The sequence below is a fragment of the Sus scrofa genome, chromosome 3, assembly GCF_054392235.1.
Source record: "Sus scrofa isolate SSC_HxYL_T2T_F1_AM1 chromosome 3, Sscrofa_HxYL_maternal_Yorkshire_Landrace_v2.0, whole genome shotgun sequence".
Lineage (NCBI taxonomy): Eukaryota > Metazoa > Chordata > Mammalia > Artiodactyla > Suidae > Sus > Sus scrofa.
The window spans coordinates 137,295,086-137,309,299 of NC_139385.1; the positions used below are offsets into that span (position 1 = coordinate 137,295,086).

The 14,214-nt window shown below is 56.7% G+C and overlaps 1 protein-coding gene across 3 annotated transcripts in view; it reads right to left on the reverse strand.

Annotated features, from left to right (window-relative positions):
- LPIN1 (lipin 1) overlaps positions 1–10,996 on the reverse strand; it is a 133,508-nt gene extending 122,512 nt beyond the window's left edge. For 2 of the 3 annotated variants that reach the window (XM_021085565.2, XM_085015355.1), the window contains exon 1: positions 10,781–10,951. In XM_021085565.2, coding sequence (XP_020941224.1) covers positions 10,781–10,861 — 81 coding nt within the window. In that variant the 5' untranslated portion in view covers positions 10,862–10,951. Of the gene's footprint in view, positions 1–10,780 lie in introns of all 3 variants that reach the window. The other variant, XM_021085564.2, reaches the window with a different exon arrangement.
- Positions 10,997–14,214: the final 3,218 nt, after the last annotated feature.

The window sequence follows — 14,214 nt, forward strand, 5'->3', positions numbered from 1 at the left end:
CTGCGCCCCCCACCTCCCCCACATCACCCTGGGAAGAGGCACGAAGTACCAGGACCCAGGACCAGCGGCAACATGACCCTCATTCAGGTGAGATGGTCCCTGCTGGAGAATCGAATCTCTAACCCTGGAGCTCCCCCTGTGGCGCAACTGGATCAGCGGCGTTTGTGGAGTGCTGGGGCCGCGGGTTCGATCCCTGGCACAGTGGGTTAAGGATCCGGCGTTGTCATAGCTGCGGCTTAGGTGACAACCGTGGCTTGAATCTGATCTCTGGCCTGGGAATGCCACATGCCGTGGGCGGCCGAAACAAACAAACAAACAAACAAACCTCTAACCCTGAGCCTCAGGGCTAAGCAGAGACGTGCATCTGGGAGACAAGCTCCCTCCTAAGTTAGTGCTCATTCCTGCAAATGCTTCCAGAGGAAAATAGGAAGGCAGCATTTCCCGTGGAGAAAGCAGATCTTTGGAAGCAGGAAACCCTCACTGGAATAATGGTTTCACTGCTCCGTGGGAGCCCTCCCGCCACTGAAGTCATCCCTCTAAGCTCCTCTGTGTAGAAACTCAGGGTAATAATCCACCCGGAAGGCTGATAACAAAAAGAAAAGCATCGCATTGGGCGCCTGGCTTATAGGAAGCCCCCAGTGAACAGCAACAACAATAACACATCCGACAGCGCTCATTTTGAAAGCACTTTCGCTTATCCATAAATTACAGATAACGCATATGTTTGCCAAAATACTCTGCTACCAGGTGGCTGCCCAAAGGTCAGCCTGCAAGACTTCCTGTTCCTTCTCTTTCCATCTGGTGACCCCTCACCCGCTGGGCATCTCTCATTGGACCAAACCCAGAAACCTGATCCCATCTTGCTTCACCTTTGACTGTGAAGTGTCCATTAAATGGCTATTAATAAACTCCGTTTCTGCCCAGGTCAAGGCAGGGGCGGACGCCAACAAGCCAAGTCCCATTTCCTTTATTCCGAACGACTGTGAAGTTCAAATCACCTTCGGTAAAAATAATTCACTCAGCCTTTCAACAAAACTCTCTCCTTGTGGGCTGGGATGTTTTATATATTGATTGATTCATCTTTCATGTGGCCCCACTTCTGGTATGATGGAACAAAACAACACCGTCCCTGCCCGGGTGTGCCCTGTCCGGGGTCCCACTGTGACAGCGCCTCGAGGGCGTTTTTGGACAGGAGACACCAGGGACCAAAAGACAGTAGTGAGACGCTCCCTGCAAAGGGCTGCACTTCCACAGAGTAAGGGAGGCACCGGCAGGGCCTGAGGGATGTAAGAGCCTGGAAATAGGGTCCTCCCGACCAAGGCCACACTCAAGGGCTGAAATCCAGAGATGGTGACTCCAGTTTGCTCCAAAAAGCATTCCAGCCTGTGATGCCAATGCGATCATCTTGGACGGCCCGCAGGAGGGGGAGGGGTGTCAGCCTATGCCCTGGGGTGACGGTGGAGAGAGGGCGGGTGGGGGCTGGCAGGGAGGTGTCAACCTATGCCCTGGGGTGACGGTGGAGAGAGGGCAGGTGGGGGCTGGCAGGGAGGTGGTTCGTGTGGGAGCTTGAGAAGGAAGGGCACCAAACTTGTCATCTCTGCATTTCCCAAGTGGCCTCAGTTTGACTTTATTTACAGGGAGGGGTCTGCAGATGTGTTCACTGACAGCAAGGGGTCCGCAGCGGGGACTGCAGGTGCTGCAAACCGCGGTCAGCCCAACGCCCTGGACCAGGGTGGGCACACGGGGCCCCGCTGGGCAGAGTGAACAAAAGCACCCCTCTGGAGGAACAGAATCCAAAACGGTGCCCCTTCCTCCCGATCGTCCCAGCCACCCTCAGTGCCAGGGCCCAGCAGGATGGGTGAGCGGAGCCCAGGTTAGATTTCTGCCCCCTCTCCAGCCCCCCCCCCCCCCCCGTTGCCCCTGAGCCAGCAGCTCTCTGTGCAGAGACCACAAACCGCAGGTCCCTGCAGGGCAGCCCCGCCAGGCACCATTCGCCAAAGGCTCCCGATAAGCTCGAGCAACAGTGAGCTTAGCTGCTCAGAGGCGGCACTCCTGAGCCTGCAGAGTCTCTTCCGGCTGCTGACCGCCCTGTGAGGGAGGGGTCGGGACTCCAAAGTGACAGCAGGTCTGCTCAGAGCCACACCACGAGCCTGGAACCCGGACGTCCAGACTCTTCCCATTCTCTACGTTCCTCTCCTCCTGACAGAGGGTCTTGCTCCCTTCATCCTGGTCACATAAACCCTGCAGAAGTTCAGAGGCGCCCCTCCTGCCTCCGCCACCCTGCTGTCCCTGCTGGAGGAGACGTCATTCTGCAGCCCCCGCCCCCCCCCGGACTACAGCTCCACAGACCAGGACTGTCGCGGTCCCCGTGCATCCTGCTTTTCTGGCAGCCCTGTCTACATTAAAAAAAAAAAAAAAAAAAAGACAGGTATTTTTATTCCAAGCTTTTGGTTGTTATTTGCTTATATCCTTTAACAAATCCAAAAAGGATCTCAGGCAGCTCAGAAAGGAGAAACAAACAAACAAACAAAAACCAAAAAACAAAACCTCAAGCAATTGAACTGTTTTAAGGACAGATCAAAAGGCAGGAGATGGAGCAGGATTTAGTATGACGGGAGCACGTGGAGAGACGCGTTCTGGAAATTTGGACATTGGGCATTCGACATAGCTCCGCCCCCAGGCCACAGGGCAAAGCGGGCAGTGCCAGGAGTGGGCCGAGGAGCCTCAGTACGTACATGCAGATCAGGCCAGGCGAGAGCTCACCAACAAATGACGAAGACCTGGGTGCCACTTTGTCATTTCATTCATTCACCTGTTCCCTCAACAAACGCCAAGTGCTTGCTGGGTGCCAGGGACCCGTCCTGCAACAACTACAACTAAAGGCCATGTGTGCCAAGTTCCCAAAAGAAGCTGCGGGGGAAGGAGGGGGGAGGGAGGGAAGTGTTATCTCCTCTGATGTCGCCATCGCCCCGAAGCAGAAAGTGCCTTCTCTCAGGACAACCAGTGCTCTTTCCCAGGAAACGGTCACATCAGCTCCCACTTGCTCACATGTTGGTTGTCCCGCTGTGCTTCTGTGAACCTCTGGCACCATCACCCGTCACCCCCAACACTCCTCACCCCCCCAGGCTCCGCATCACGAAATTTCTTCCTTGAAAAAAGACAAGGTGGCCACGTGCTGCGGTCTGGCCCGAGCCCCCCAGACTCGCCCCCTTGTGTCAGGTTTCCATTCGGAGAGCCATGGGCACCCCCTTCCTGGCCCCCGACCCCGGCAGAGGAGAGGAGATGGGTGCGCCGCCCTGCACCTGCTCCGCCTCCCCTCCCACCTCCGCGCTCTCAGCCTCTGAGACCCGCCCGTTCTTCATCCTCACGACTCGGGCTAATAAGCCGCTTTTGCTGGCCTCCCGCGAGGGACGTCAGCCGAGGTCTGTAAAGTCTTATTTAATTTTTCTCTTTGCAGCTTTATGAAAAATGTAGAAGGAGCTGTGGGGAAAGGATCAATTCACTGGAAATTCAACATGAACCGTAAAGTTTGTGAACCACAGACTGGTGCCAAGCTGGCTCTTGGGGACCCAGGGGTGGCCCTGGGTCTGAGCTGGTCTCTGGAGCTGGAACCCCCCCCCCCATTTTTCAGGGCCAAGAGTGAGCCTGACCTAAGGCACGGGTCAGGAAGTGGGTGCCTGGGGCTCTCCAAATCAAAACCTGGGCAACCCTTCTTTTTTTCTCTTTCTTCCTTCTGAGCACCCCCTTCCCAGCTCTCAGGTTTAGCTCCAGGCCCACCTGCCACAAAAAGCTGACATCCTGAGCTACCTCCTGCCAACTCCTTCCCTCTTTGAACCTGGCCGTGCTCACCGTCTGAAGCCTAACTACCCCAGCCTTCTGCCACATCATTTGATATTTTATTTTATTGTATCATTTTTGGCCACCTCTCGACACATGGAGTTCCCGAGCCAGGGATGAGATCCCAGCCACAGCTACGGCAATGCCAGATCTTTAACCCACTGTGCCGGGCCAGGGATTGAACCTGCGTCCCAGCTCTCCCAAGACACGACCGTCCTGTTGCGCCACAGAGGGAACTCCACTTGAAGATGAGTGAACACAAAGGAAGACATGATGTGTGTTACACGGTACGTGTTGCCTCATCTCACGTAGCTCCTGGCTTGCTGGCTACCTTTCAGATTCGAGGCCGGGTGCTCTCCCGGGGCCCCGCAGGGCCTGCAGCAGACAGACGAGTGCCCACGAGGGCAACTACAGCTGGAGGGAGCTTCCCAGGTTGCGACGTGCTTCAGCTCACACAACTCGTCCCGGCCATCCGGCACCAGGAGGAGAAACTGAGTCTCTCAGAAAAGTGACCTTGCCCAAGGGCAGATGACCAGTCACTTGGAAAGCTGGGCCTGCAGCCCTGGTTTTGAGACCCTGGGGCTAGAGCCCAAGGGCACCTCATCCATTCAATTCTCAATGGCACGTACACACGTGCACAAAAAAATTATTGGCAAAGAGTGGAGCCCTCCTTATTATATATATATATATATACTTAAAAAAATTTTAAATGAGAGTATAGTTGATTTACAATGTTCCTTCAATTTCCAGTGTACAACAAAGTGACCCAGTCTCACACACACACACACACACACACACACACACACACGCACATTCTCTTTTTTCATATGATCTTCCATCGTGTTCTAATTCAAGAAACTGGACATAGTTCCCTGTGCTGTAGGACCCCATTGCCTATTCATTCTATTTTTTTTTTTTTTTTTTTGTCTTTTTGCTATTTCTTTGGGCCGCTTCCGCAGCATATGGAGGTTCCCAGGCTAGGGGTCGAATCGGAGCTGTAGCCACCGGCCTACGTCAGAGCCACAGCAACACAGGATCCGAGCCGCGTCTGCAACCTACACCACAGCTCACGGCAACGCCAGATCGTTAACCCGCTGAGCGAGGGCAGGGACCGAACCCGCAACCTCATGGTTCCTAGTCGGATTCGTTAACCACTGCGCCACGATGGGAACTCCTATTCATTCTAAATGTAATAGCTGGCATCTACCAACCCCAAACTCCCAGGCTGTCCCACTTCCTCTCCCTCTCCCGGCAAACACAAGTCTGCTCTCCATGTCGAGGTCTGTTTCTGTTTTTAGGTAGGATCATTTGTGCCCTATTTTAGGTTCCACATATAAATGATATCAGGGAGCCTTCATACGTATACTTTTAATGTAAATGAATTCAATGATTTATATGCTTGGCCAAACAGAGAGGGAGAGAGCAAAAGGTAATGATAATTTCAACCGTGCAGTTCAGCTTCTCTTGCTCTCTGCCAGGCTGATCTGAGAGTAATTCCCGAGGAGATCCTGGGGTGGACGACGCGCACGCGCCGTCTCCGCATCGTCTCATTTCCCAGGAAGATCTCAGGGGGCGAAGCTCTCACACCGTGGGAGCACAGCGGTGCAGGAAGAGGTCACGTGGTGCCCAAAAGGCCAATCGTGCGAGGCTTAAAAGAAGGAATGGCAATCGGCTTTAAGACGTTAGGGCCCGTGTTGCAGTTAATACGAAGCAACACTCAAGACGTGCATACCAAGTGCTTTATGGCTTTTAACTCACTGAGTCCTCAGAAAAGCCATTTTGCAGATGAAGAAATGAAGCCTGCTGTAGCACGGTGGGTTAAGGATCCGGCGTTGTGGCAGCTGTGGTGCAACTGCGGCTCTAATTGGATCCCTGGCCTGGGAACTTCCACGTGCCGCAGGTGTGGCTGAAAAAGAGGGAAAAAAAGATCAAGGATCAATTAGCAAGCCGGAGAGGGGGGCCTCGAGCCCCAAAAGAGAACCTTCTAAACCTACTCCCTCAGCAGCACGTGCCAGGGAACGGAGTCTGCAGGTCGCAGCCTCCTCAAGGAGCTGGGCCACCCCCAAGTCTGCCTCTTACGCTAACGTTAGATCCTAATCTTCGCAGGAAACACATCGCTACCATGCAAAGCCCTCCGCCCCGCTCTAACCCTGACTCACAGGTGGGGGCGACAACCAGGACCCTCTAAGGGGCAGTGAGAAAAGACCTTAGGGAACAAGCTGTGGATGAGGGGATGACTCAAAGCCAGGCACAGGTGTGGCCTCCAGATGTGTGCCAGGTTGGGTGATCGCCCCATGCCAGAGCAAAAAGGGGATGCTGCGAACAGTGACACCAGCACAGCAGGTGTGAGCCCGACTGGCCCAGGCAAACGCAGCTGTGTTAAGGTGCTGCGGGGGACGCCGAGAGGGAGGTAGCCTCGCTACCCTCGGGAGCTCACAGCTCCGGGGGAGAGAAGGGGCTGTAAGGAAGTACGAGAATAGAACAGGCCGAGAAGGAGGATGCCAGCTAGAGTGAGAGTTTAAAAGCCTGTGCTCTTGTTGCATGAAGGGAACCAAAATCATTTTCCACTAGGAACTTACAGACCATGAAGCAGAGAAAGCCGAGGTGTTACTTAACGCAAGAACAGGGGTGCCCGGCCTCAAACACTAGATGAAATTTTACTATGATGGCATTTAAACTGAGCTTAAAAGGACAAGTAGGATTGTGATCAACGGAGGAAGAAGGAACAGCATCTGTCTCTGTCCCTAGTTGAGGTCCCATCCGCCACCTCTTGGCTGTGTTAAAAGGGGTGTTGGTTCTCCTGTTTGTAGTGACAGAGTACCGCCTCCAGAGGGAGCTCCAGGCTTCCCTGGTGACTTCGCCCTAAATGGGATGGAGTGGGTCGAGTTGGGTGGGCCTAGGAGGATGAGAGAAGGAGCAGAGGCCGAAAGCTCTGCGGCCCACAGAGTGATGCCTGTGGGAGTTGCTTCCTAGTTTTTCTCTCTACCCCCCAGCCCCATCCACATACACCCAGGGGGCTGGCGGTTGGAGACCAGCCCCATGCAGTGGTCTCTTGGGAGCCTCCCTGGACCAGGTGGGCACAGAGGGGTTTCAGGTCGCCTGGGGCTCTGGGGAGAGGTAGACCCTTTCCCTGAGTCTGTCTTTTCAAGCCACCGCCACGGTCAGGGGCTCAGGGCCTTGGGGTCCCTGAAGCAAAGGATCCAAGAGAATATTCTGTCCCGGGAAGCTCTGTCCAGGCCTCTGGTCAGCATCACCAAGGAAGTGCAGGTGACAAGCGTATGCTCTGGACAGTTGGGGCCCAAATTGCAGCCCTTGCCCAAATCTACAGGGCCTGGAGGTGGCAGGATGGGTCTGGGGTCCTGACGGTCGCCTCCCTGGAGACCCAGTTAATACGCAGGCTCAGCGCCTCTAGAGAAAGGCACTCACCGGGCAGCACACGGTCACAGCAGGAGAGAACAGCCGAGAGCGGGGGGCAAGGCCAGCTTTTGAGACGCCTTGAACGCTGAGCCGAAACGTCAGGACAAAGACGGCACTGAGACCGCTTCATACCAGGGGACGCGGGTCTGGATCTGTGCGTTTCCTGCTTCCGAGGCTCAGACCAATTGTCCAAGGGAGAATGATCGGATTTGTCTTCACCATGATATTTACAACCTAACCTGTAACAAGCGCTCTCATTTTCAGATTTAGCGCTGCTATTTAGAGGCACTGCCTTTTAGCAAGTACCTGGGATTATTGTATCATTAGGTAGTGTAAGTTCCATTTTACAGACCAAGGCTCCTGGTAATCAAAACTTGGAAGTGGCAAAACTAGCGCTTGAGCCCAGGGCCACCCCCAGATTCATGCGGAGCCCCACGTATCTGGCCCCAGATTGCTTGCTTGCTTTCCCAGGCTGGGTTCCCGACCACAATGAATGTCATGGTGCAAGCCCCCAGCCAAGGAGAAGGACAATCTCAAATGGCCCGAGGCTTAGTTTGAGGGCAACGCCCTGTACTTGCAAGCCCAGCCTTCTCTTGGGCTGAACCCTTCGCCTAGAAGGCTCTGTGCCCCCATCCCGCCCCCACCCCGTGTGTGCTCTGTTTATTGAAATCCTACCCTTGTCCAACTTCTGGCTGCAATGCCAGCTCCTCAGAGACACCTTCCCCGGCCCTATTAGTAAGAATTCCTGCTGTTTTGTGTCCCCATGAACTTGGCAGCTGGCTAGGTACAGACTCACCCACTCACATCCTGCCCTGACCTCCCACGGGTAAGGACCAAGTCTCACCCATTTCTGTGCCCCATGGGGCTCTGCAGACACTCAGGGCCAGAGATCAAGCTCACAGTCTCTGGGAATGTTTGTGGCCAATGTCGCAGGTAGCTGATGCCAAGTTTACCGGTGCTGCTGAGGGCTCACGGCACTACTAGCTGCCCTCTCCTAGCCCCGGGAGTGAAAGCACCCCATGACGGCCGAGCCACTTTTACCCTTCCCAGAAGCAGCCAGCCTGGCCTGGGCTCCCGGCCACAGCGGCCGCAGCTCCGGCCTCTCCTGTCCTATTTGGCCAGTCCTCTGCAGGCTTCTCTTAAGCTTTCCTGCATGGCAGTCGGTCCATCTGTGTGTCTGCCTCGATTTCCCGCCTTGTGCTCCCGTTCTGCTTTGCTGAAGCCCAACTCTGGACCCGGCCCTCGCCTGTCCTCCCAGGGCTGGAGGCAGCCCCCAGCAGTGGCAGGAGACCGGCTCTCTCGTTGCAGCACGATTAGGCTCCCGGGATCCTTGCCCTGCAGCCACCCGTCAGCACAGCGGGTCAGATTCTCCCTGACTCGGCCAAGCTCAAGTTCCCAGACCCATATAGACCCCGCACCCGGGGCAGACACCCCGCAGGGGCCAGTACAGCAGCTCCACGGCCCAGGAGCCACCTGCCCTTCACCCTCTCCTGCCACGCAAGCCCGCCTCCCCCAGGGGGGCAGTCCCAGGTGCCACACAGTGGGACAGCACACGGGGACACACAGGGATAGCAAAGGGGACTTTGAGGAACTTAGAATAAAGCATGTGGGGCGGGGGAGGGGTTGAAATAAACAGGGACTAGAGGTTGAAAATCCTTCCTACAGCTTAATCCTAAGGAGCCTTCAGCGAACGAAGCACGACCTCTGCTTACAAAAGCCGCAGGCTCCTGAGCATTTTACTATCTTACTTACACTTTGCTATAGATTCTGGAGCTTTTATGGTAAACAGGCTCTTATGACCAGGAAAAAGAACTAATAATCCAAAAATACAATCGGAAAACAGGCATCGTCAGCGCTTCCTCGGATGACAGCACTGGCAGGATGGCCAGGATGACAGACAGGCCAGCCTGGCGTCCTGTCTCCATCTTGCACCGGCCCCTGGAGCCACGGCAGGCAAGTCCCAACTGCAAAGCCGGAGTTTACTCGGCGTCAGATGAGAAGGGCAGGGTTGGTCTGGGCTGCAGCAGCGAGGTGCCCATGACAGGGAGACATGCGTTCCCAGCTGAGGAGACGCGGTCGCAGAGTGATGGGGGGAGAACACAGCGCTGCCCACGCGGGAGGCGTGCCTCTGCCCCCCAGCCACACGGGGCTGCTCCGGTCAAGAGACACTTTCCAGGAGTGGAAACAAGACTCAGCCCTCTTCATCCCCAACTAAGCACACAACCGTCTCTGTGGCCAGAATGGGGGTGCCGTTGAGCTGCATGGCTCTGGGGGCGGGGGTCCCCTTCCTGCCCTCGTTGATCCGCCGCTTCTGCAAACATCTGTCCATCCAGGAAACACCCGCCCCTGGGGCCACGCGGCACAGGTGGGAGCAGGATCCAGGCGCCTTTCCCCCTCGGGCACCCGCACTGCATTGTGGCCTGAGCGCCAGCAGCTGAGGGCCTTTCCCTACGGAGCCGCCCCGAAGTGACAAGCAACAGGGGCTTTGGGAAAACAGCAGCCAGGAGGCTCTGTCTGTCCTGTGCCCTGCCCCACCCCTCACTCTCTTCCCACAGGATCTGCAAAGCCCCAGGCTCCCTCTCTGCTTCCAGGCCGTGTGGACGCCTCCAATGCCAGCCCAGACCCTACAGCAGAGGGCCAGCAGAGCAGCAACTCTGGCGTACCAGATGCCACATGGGATGGGGGACTCACATGTTATCTTTTTTTTTTTTCCTTTCTTTTTAGGGCCACATCTGCGGCATATGGAGGTTCCTGGGCTGGGAGTCGAATTTGAGCTGCAGCTGCTGGCCTGCGCCACAGTGTCTGCCACCAACACGGCAGCTCACGGCAACACCCAGATCCTTAACACACTGAGCAAGGCCAGGGATCAAACCCACATCCCCATGATACTAGTCGGTTTCTTAACCGGCTGAGCCCCAGCAGGAACTCCCAACACATCACCGCAGCCAAACCCCGAGCCTTTGGAAGGAACAGCAAGGCCTGAATTCCAACGCACTTCCACTTGGGCTTAGCTGGACAGCCTGGACTCTTGCTTTGAGGCTTTGAGTGAAAATAACTACCTTTGAACACAGCCCTGGCCTCTGGGGTGCGGTCTCAAAAAGGCCGGAAGGTGCAGTCCCTGGCTTCGGAGTCCAGTGGAGCCCACGACACATGCATCGCGCTGTGGCCACAGCGATTAAATGACGGTGTTGATCCAGTAATTTCAACACTCAGGCCCCTCCGCCTCCCCCACATGCAAACACGAAAGACACAAGGCTCTTAGCACTTGTCCTCAAATAACCCCACTCCCTGTCTGGAGGTTCAGTGCAGCCACGAGCGCTCTCCATCCAAGGCAAAGACAGAGCCTTTCCTTGGTCAGTCAGTGCGAAAGCCTCTCCTATAAATGCAGCCTCCGTAACAGGAGCCCCCGGGGAGCCGCGCGTCCCGTCTTATTTGGAGACATGGGAAGGCACCAATGCTCAGGAAAGTCCCACTGGCCCTCCTCAGCCCGGGGGGTGGTTTGCCAGCAGCCAGCCCTGGCCCTTACCCATGACCAAGGTGAGTCCGGGCGGCTCTTGCCCTGTGGGGGCCCCCAGGTGGAGCCGCAGGCGCCGTCCTGCTCTTCCATGGCCTGGCCTGAGGGGTGCCAGCCGCCTCCTCACCCAGCGCCGGGAGAGCTGCAGCCCGCAGCGGCTAATCTCACCAGGCTGGGCCGGTGACACTGAGCCCCGGACAGGCAGCTTCTCTTTACACCCAGGAGCCTGGCCAAGTCACGAGGCTCAGGAAAAAGAGCAGAGTGTTGAATTGCAAATCCTCTCCCACCTGGGACTGGCTAACAAAACAACATCTCCTGTTCCCTGGAGGAGGCAGAGATTCCCGGCAGATGCCAGGCTCCGAAATCTGCCAGAGGGACACCCCGTGGGGGGGGGCGTGACCCCTACTGGCGGGCGGCTGGCTGTTCTCCCCTCACCAGCTCTGAGGAATTAAGAGTAAGGCTCAGAGATTGACTAACTTCCCTGAGGTCACACAGCAGCAAAGGACAGAACTGGGATTCAAACCCACACATGTGGTCCCCAGAAGGGACCTGACAGAGGACGTGCTAGGGGGAGAAGCCGCCTCCAGGGCTGGGCGCAGGGAAGCTTGCGAAGGAGGCTGTGCCGATGGACCGTAGGCAGTTCACTTTCCACTCTACAGGGGCTCCCACAGACGCTATGGGGCATCGTGTCTCTCTGGTTGTGCCAGGGTGCCTCTTGGGGAGTCGGGAAGGCTGGGTTTGGTGGCCTCCCTTCCTTAGAGCCACCATTGTCACTTCCATCACACTCGGCAGCAGCATCACGGTGGCTGGCTGGATTTGAACGCTCTCCCCGCACAAGGAAGCTGGGCATTTAAGCTGCTTTCTGGCAGGTATTTTGCACAGCAACCCTCTAAGTTTACGGAAATAAAATAGGAGCTTGAAGAACTGGTGTTGGGTCACAAAGTGGGAAGTGACACAGCAGGGCCAGCTTGACTCCAAACACAGTGCTTAGGCTCTAACCCCGCCAGGAGTCCTGGGTACCTGGGGCTGGGGCTGGGCTGGGAGGAGCGCAGGTTGGGACGGAGGGGGCAGGCGAGGTGGCAGGGGAGGGAGCCAGGAGCAGGTGCAGAGGCTCCCATCAAGGGTGACAGGGGCTGAGGGAGGCAACTTCCTTGACTCTCAGCACAGAACCCCTCTCCCCCCAAACCCCCTTCCCCGGAGCTGCTGCTGCTGCTCTTGTCCCTACGGACTGTGACACTAAGACCAAACGCCTCCTGATGTGTTTTAACCCTCCTCTCAACTTGGTGGGCCGAGAAGCGCCTTCTCCGGCCCGCCGTCTCCTCCCAGCCAGGCCTTCCCGTCCATGGTCCACTAGCATCATTCCCCCCGACCCTCCCTCCAGAGGGGCCCTGACCGGGACCTGCCTGGGCCATGCTGAGGGTGTGGTGGGCGGACACACGAAGGGTGCCTGGCGTGTCCTACCTACCACCACAGGTGTGAAAACCTCCCTTTACAGGCTGGGGGCTCCTCAGTGCTGCATCTGGTAAGGGGCAGGGGAGTTCCCACTGTGGCTCAGTGGATTAAGAACTGGATTAGCATCCATGAGGATGCAGGTTCAATCCCCAGCTTCGCTCAGTGGGTTAAGGATCTGGTGTTGCCTCAGGCTGTGACGTAGGTCGCAGATGTGGCGTGGATCCTGCGTCACTGCGGCTGTGGTGTAGGCTGGCAACTGCAGCTCAGATTCGACCCCTAGCCTGGGAACCTCCATGTGCCACAGGTGCGGCTCTAAAAAGACCAAAAAAGGAGGGGCGGGGGGCAGGGAGGTCCTTGACCCCAGGACTCCTTGTTTGCAGGTCACTGCCATCCTGGCCACACGGCCACTGGCCTTCCTTGCTCTGGGGAACAGCAGAAAGTGGGAGCCCCACCCCCCCACCCCCAGTCTGAATGGTCCCCCGTGTCGACCACGTAAAGGAGAACATCACACTTTAAGACACTGCTACTGAGCTGGGTCCCCACCACTCTTACTATTTTTAATTCATCCTGTGGAGATATTTTAAGAAGCTCATGACCAGCGAGGGAGTGATAAGATTTGAGTAATTGTACCTGGTCCTGCTGAGCCCTCAGCCGGCAGCGTGACAGATGCACGGTGCCACACGGAGCGGTCCCTCTGCACACAGCCCACCGGCCCCCTGCATCCATCCAGAGGCAAGGTCATGTGGGGCCCGGGGGAACAGGTGCGGGGGGCCGTGGTCCCTGGTGCTCTGAGCCCAGGCGGGTTTCACACCCCTGCTGGCAGGAAGACGAGCCTGGCATCAGTCCGCGGACAGCCAGCCCTGGTTTGGCAGGCGTGCCCAGAAGTGGGGGCGTGGTGATGGGGCTCCCAGAAGCTCCCCGTGGTGACTGAGCCTCACCGGCTGAGTCACGCAGACCTGGGCTCTGACTCGGCCCCTTGATGCTGCTCTGACTCAGACCTTAAAGAATCTTTGTCTCGTTATCTGGGAGACACAGGCATATAAATACTCTCACACTCATAAGGGCTGTTGTGGGGACACTTGAGGCCACGCACTGAGAGTCCTTGACACAATACCGGGCGTGTATCAGACCCTCAAAAAGCGGTAACAACTGTTTATCTGCCCAGCAACCGGGAGGTGGGCATCCACGGCTCCACTCTACAGACAGGGTTTTGTTTGGGCTTCTGTTGGCTGCCGCTCTCACCTGTCCTTCTCCGGAGCTTCTGAGGACTTCCTCGCTGCCCCAGGGACCGCGGCCAGGACCCCGCTGCACCTCCCCTGAAACACTGCCCCTCCCCCGGCTCTGGGGGGTCCCCCTTTCCCCTGGGGTCTGGGAGTCTCCTGTGAGCCCCCCAAAAGCATCTGGGGTGTTCCCATTTCTAAACCTTAGCTCGTGCTCTGCCCCCTTCCTGCAATGCCTTTCCAAATGCGGCCACTTTCTAGGCCCAGGTCGAACCTCCTTCCTCCACGGCCCCTTCTCTGGTCTCCCCAAGGAGCTCTCCATCCTTTGGCCTTTAAGAGAAAGGACACGAGGCTGGGACCCCAGGAGCATCGCCCAAGGGCCAAGGGCTTTGCTCACATACATCAGGCCTAACTCCCAAGGTTAGGTGCTGTCATTTCCCAGATGAAACAGACTCAGAGGCGCCCGCCGGGCCAGGAAGAGGCGGAGCTTCGAGTCCTCACTATCCACTCCCTGAATTCGACGCTCAGCTTGTGCTGGGGCAGGTGAGTTACCTGTGAGTTTATGTCTCAGGATCTCAACCACTGTAGGCAGAGGGTCCAGGCCTATTCATCTTTAGCCCCAATAGCACCTCACACAGTGGCCGGACGGGTGGGGAGCGCATAGTGCGTAGGAAAAATTGCATCACTTTTTAAAAATTGAGAAAGCGGAGTTCCTCTCGTGGCTCAGTGGTTAACGAATCCGACTAGGAACCATGAAGTTGCAGGTTCGATCCC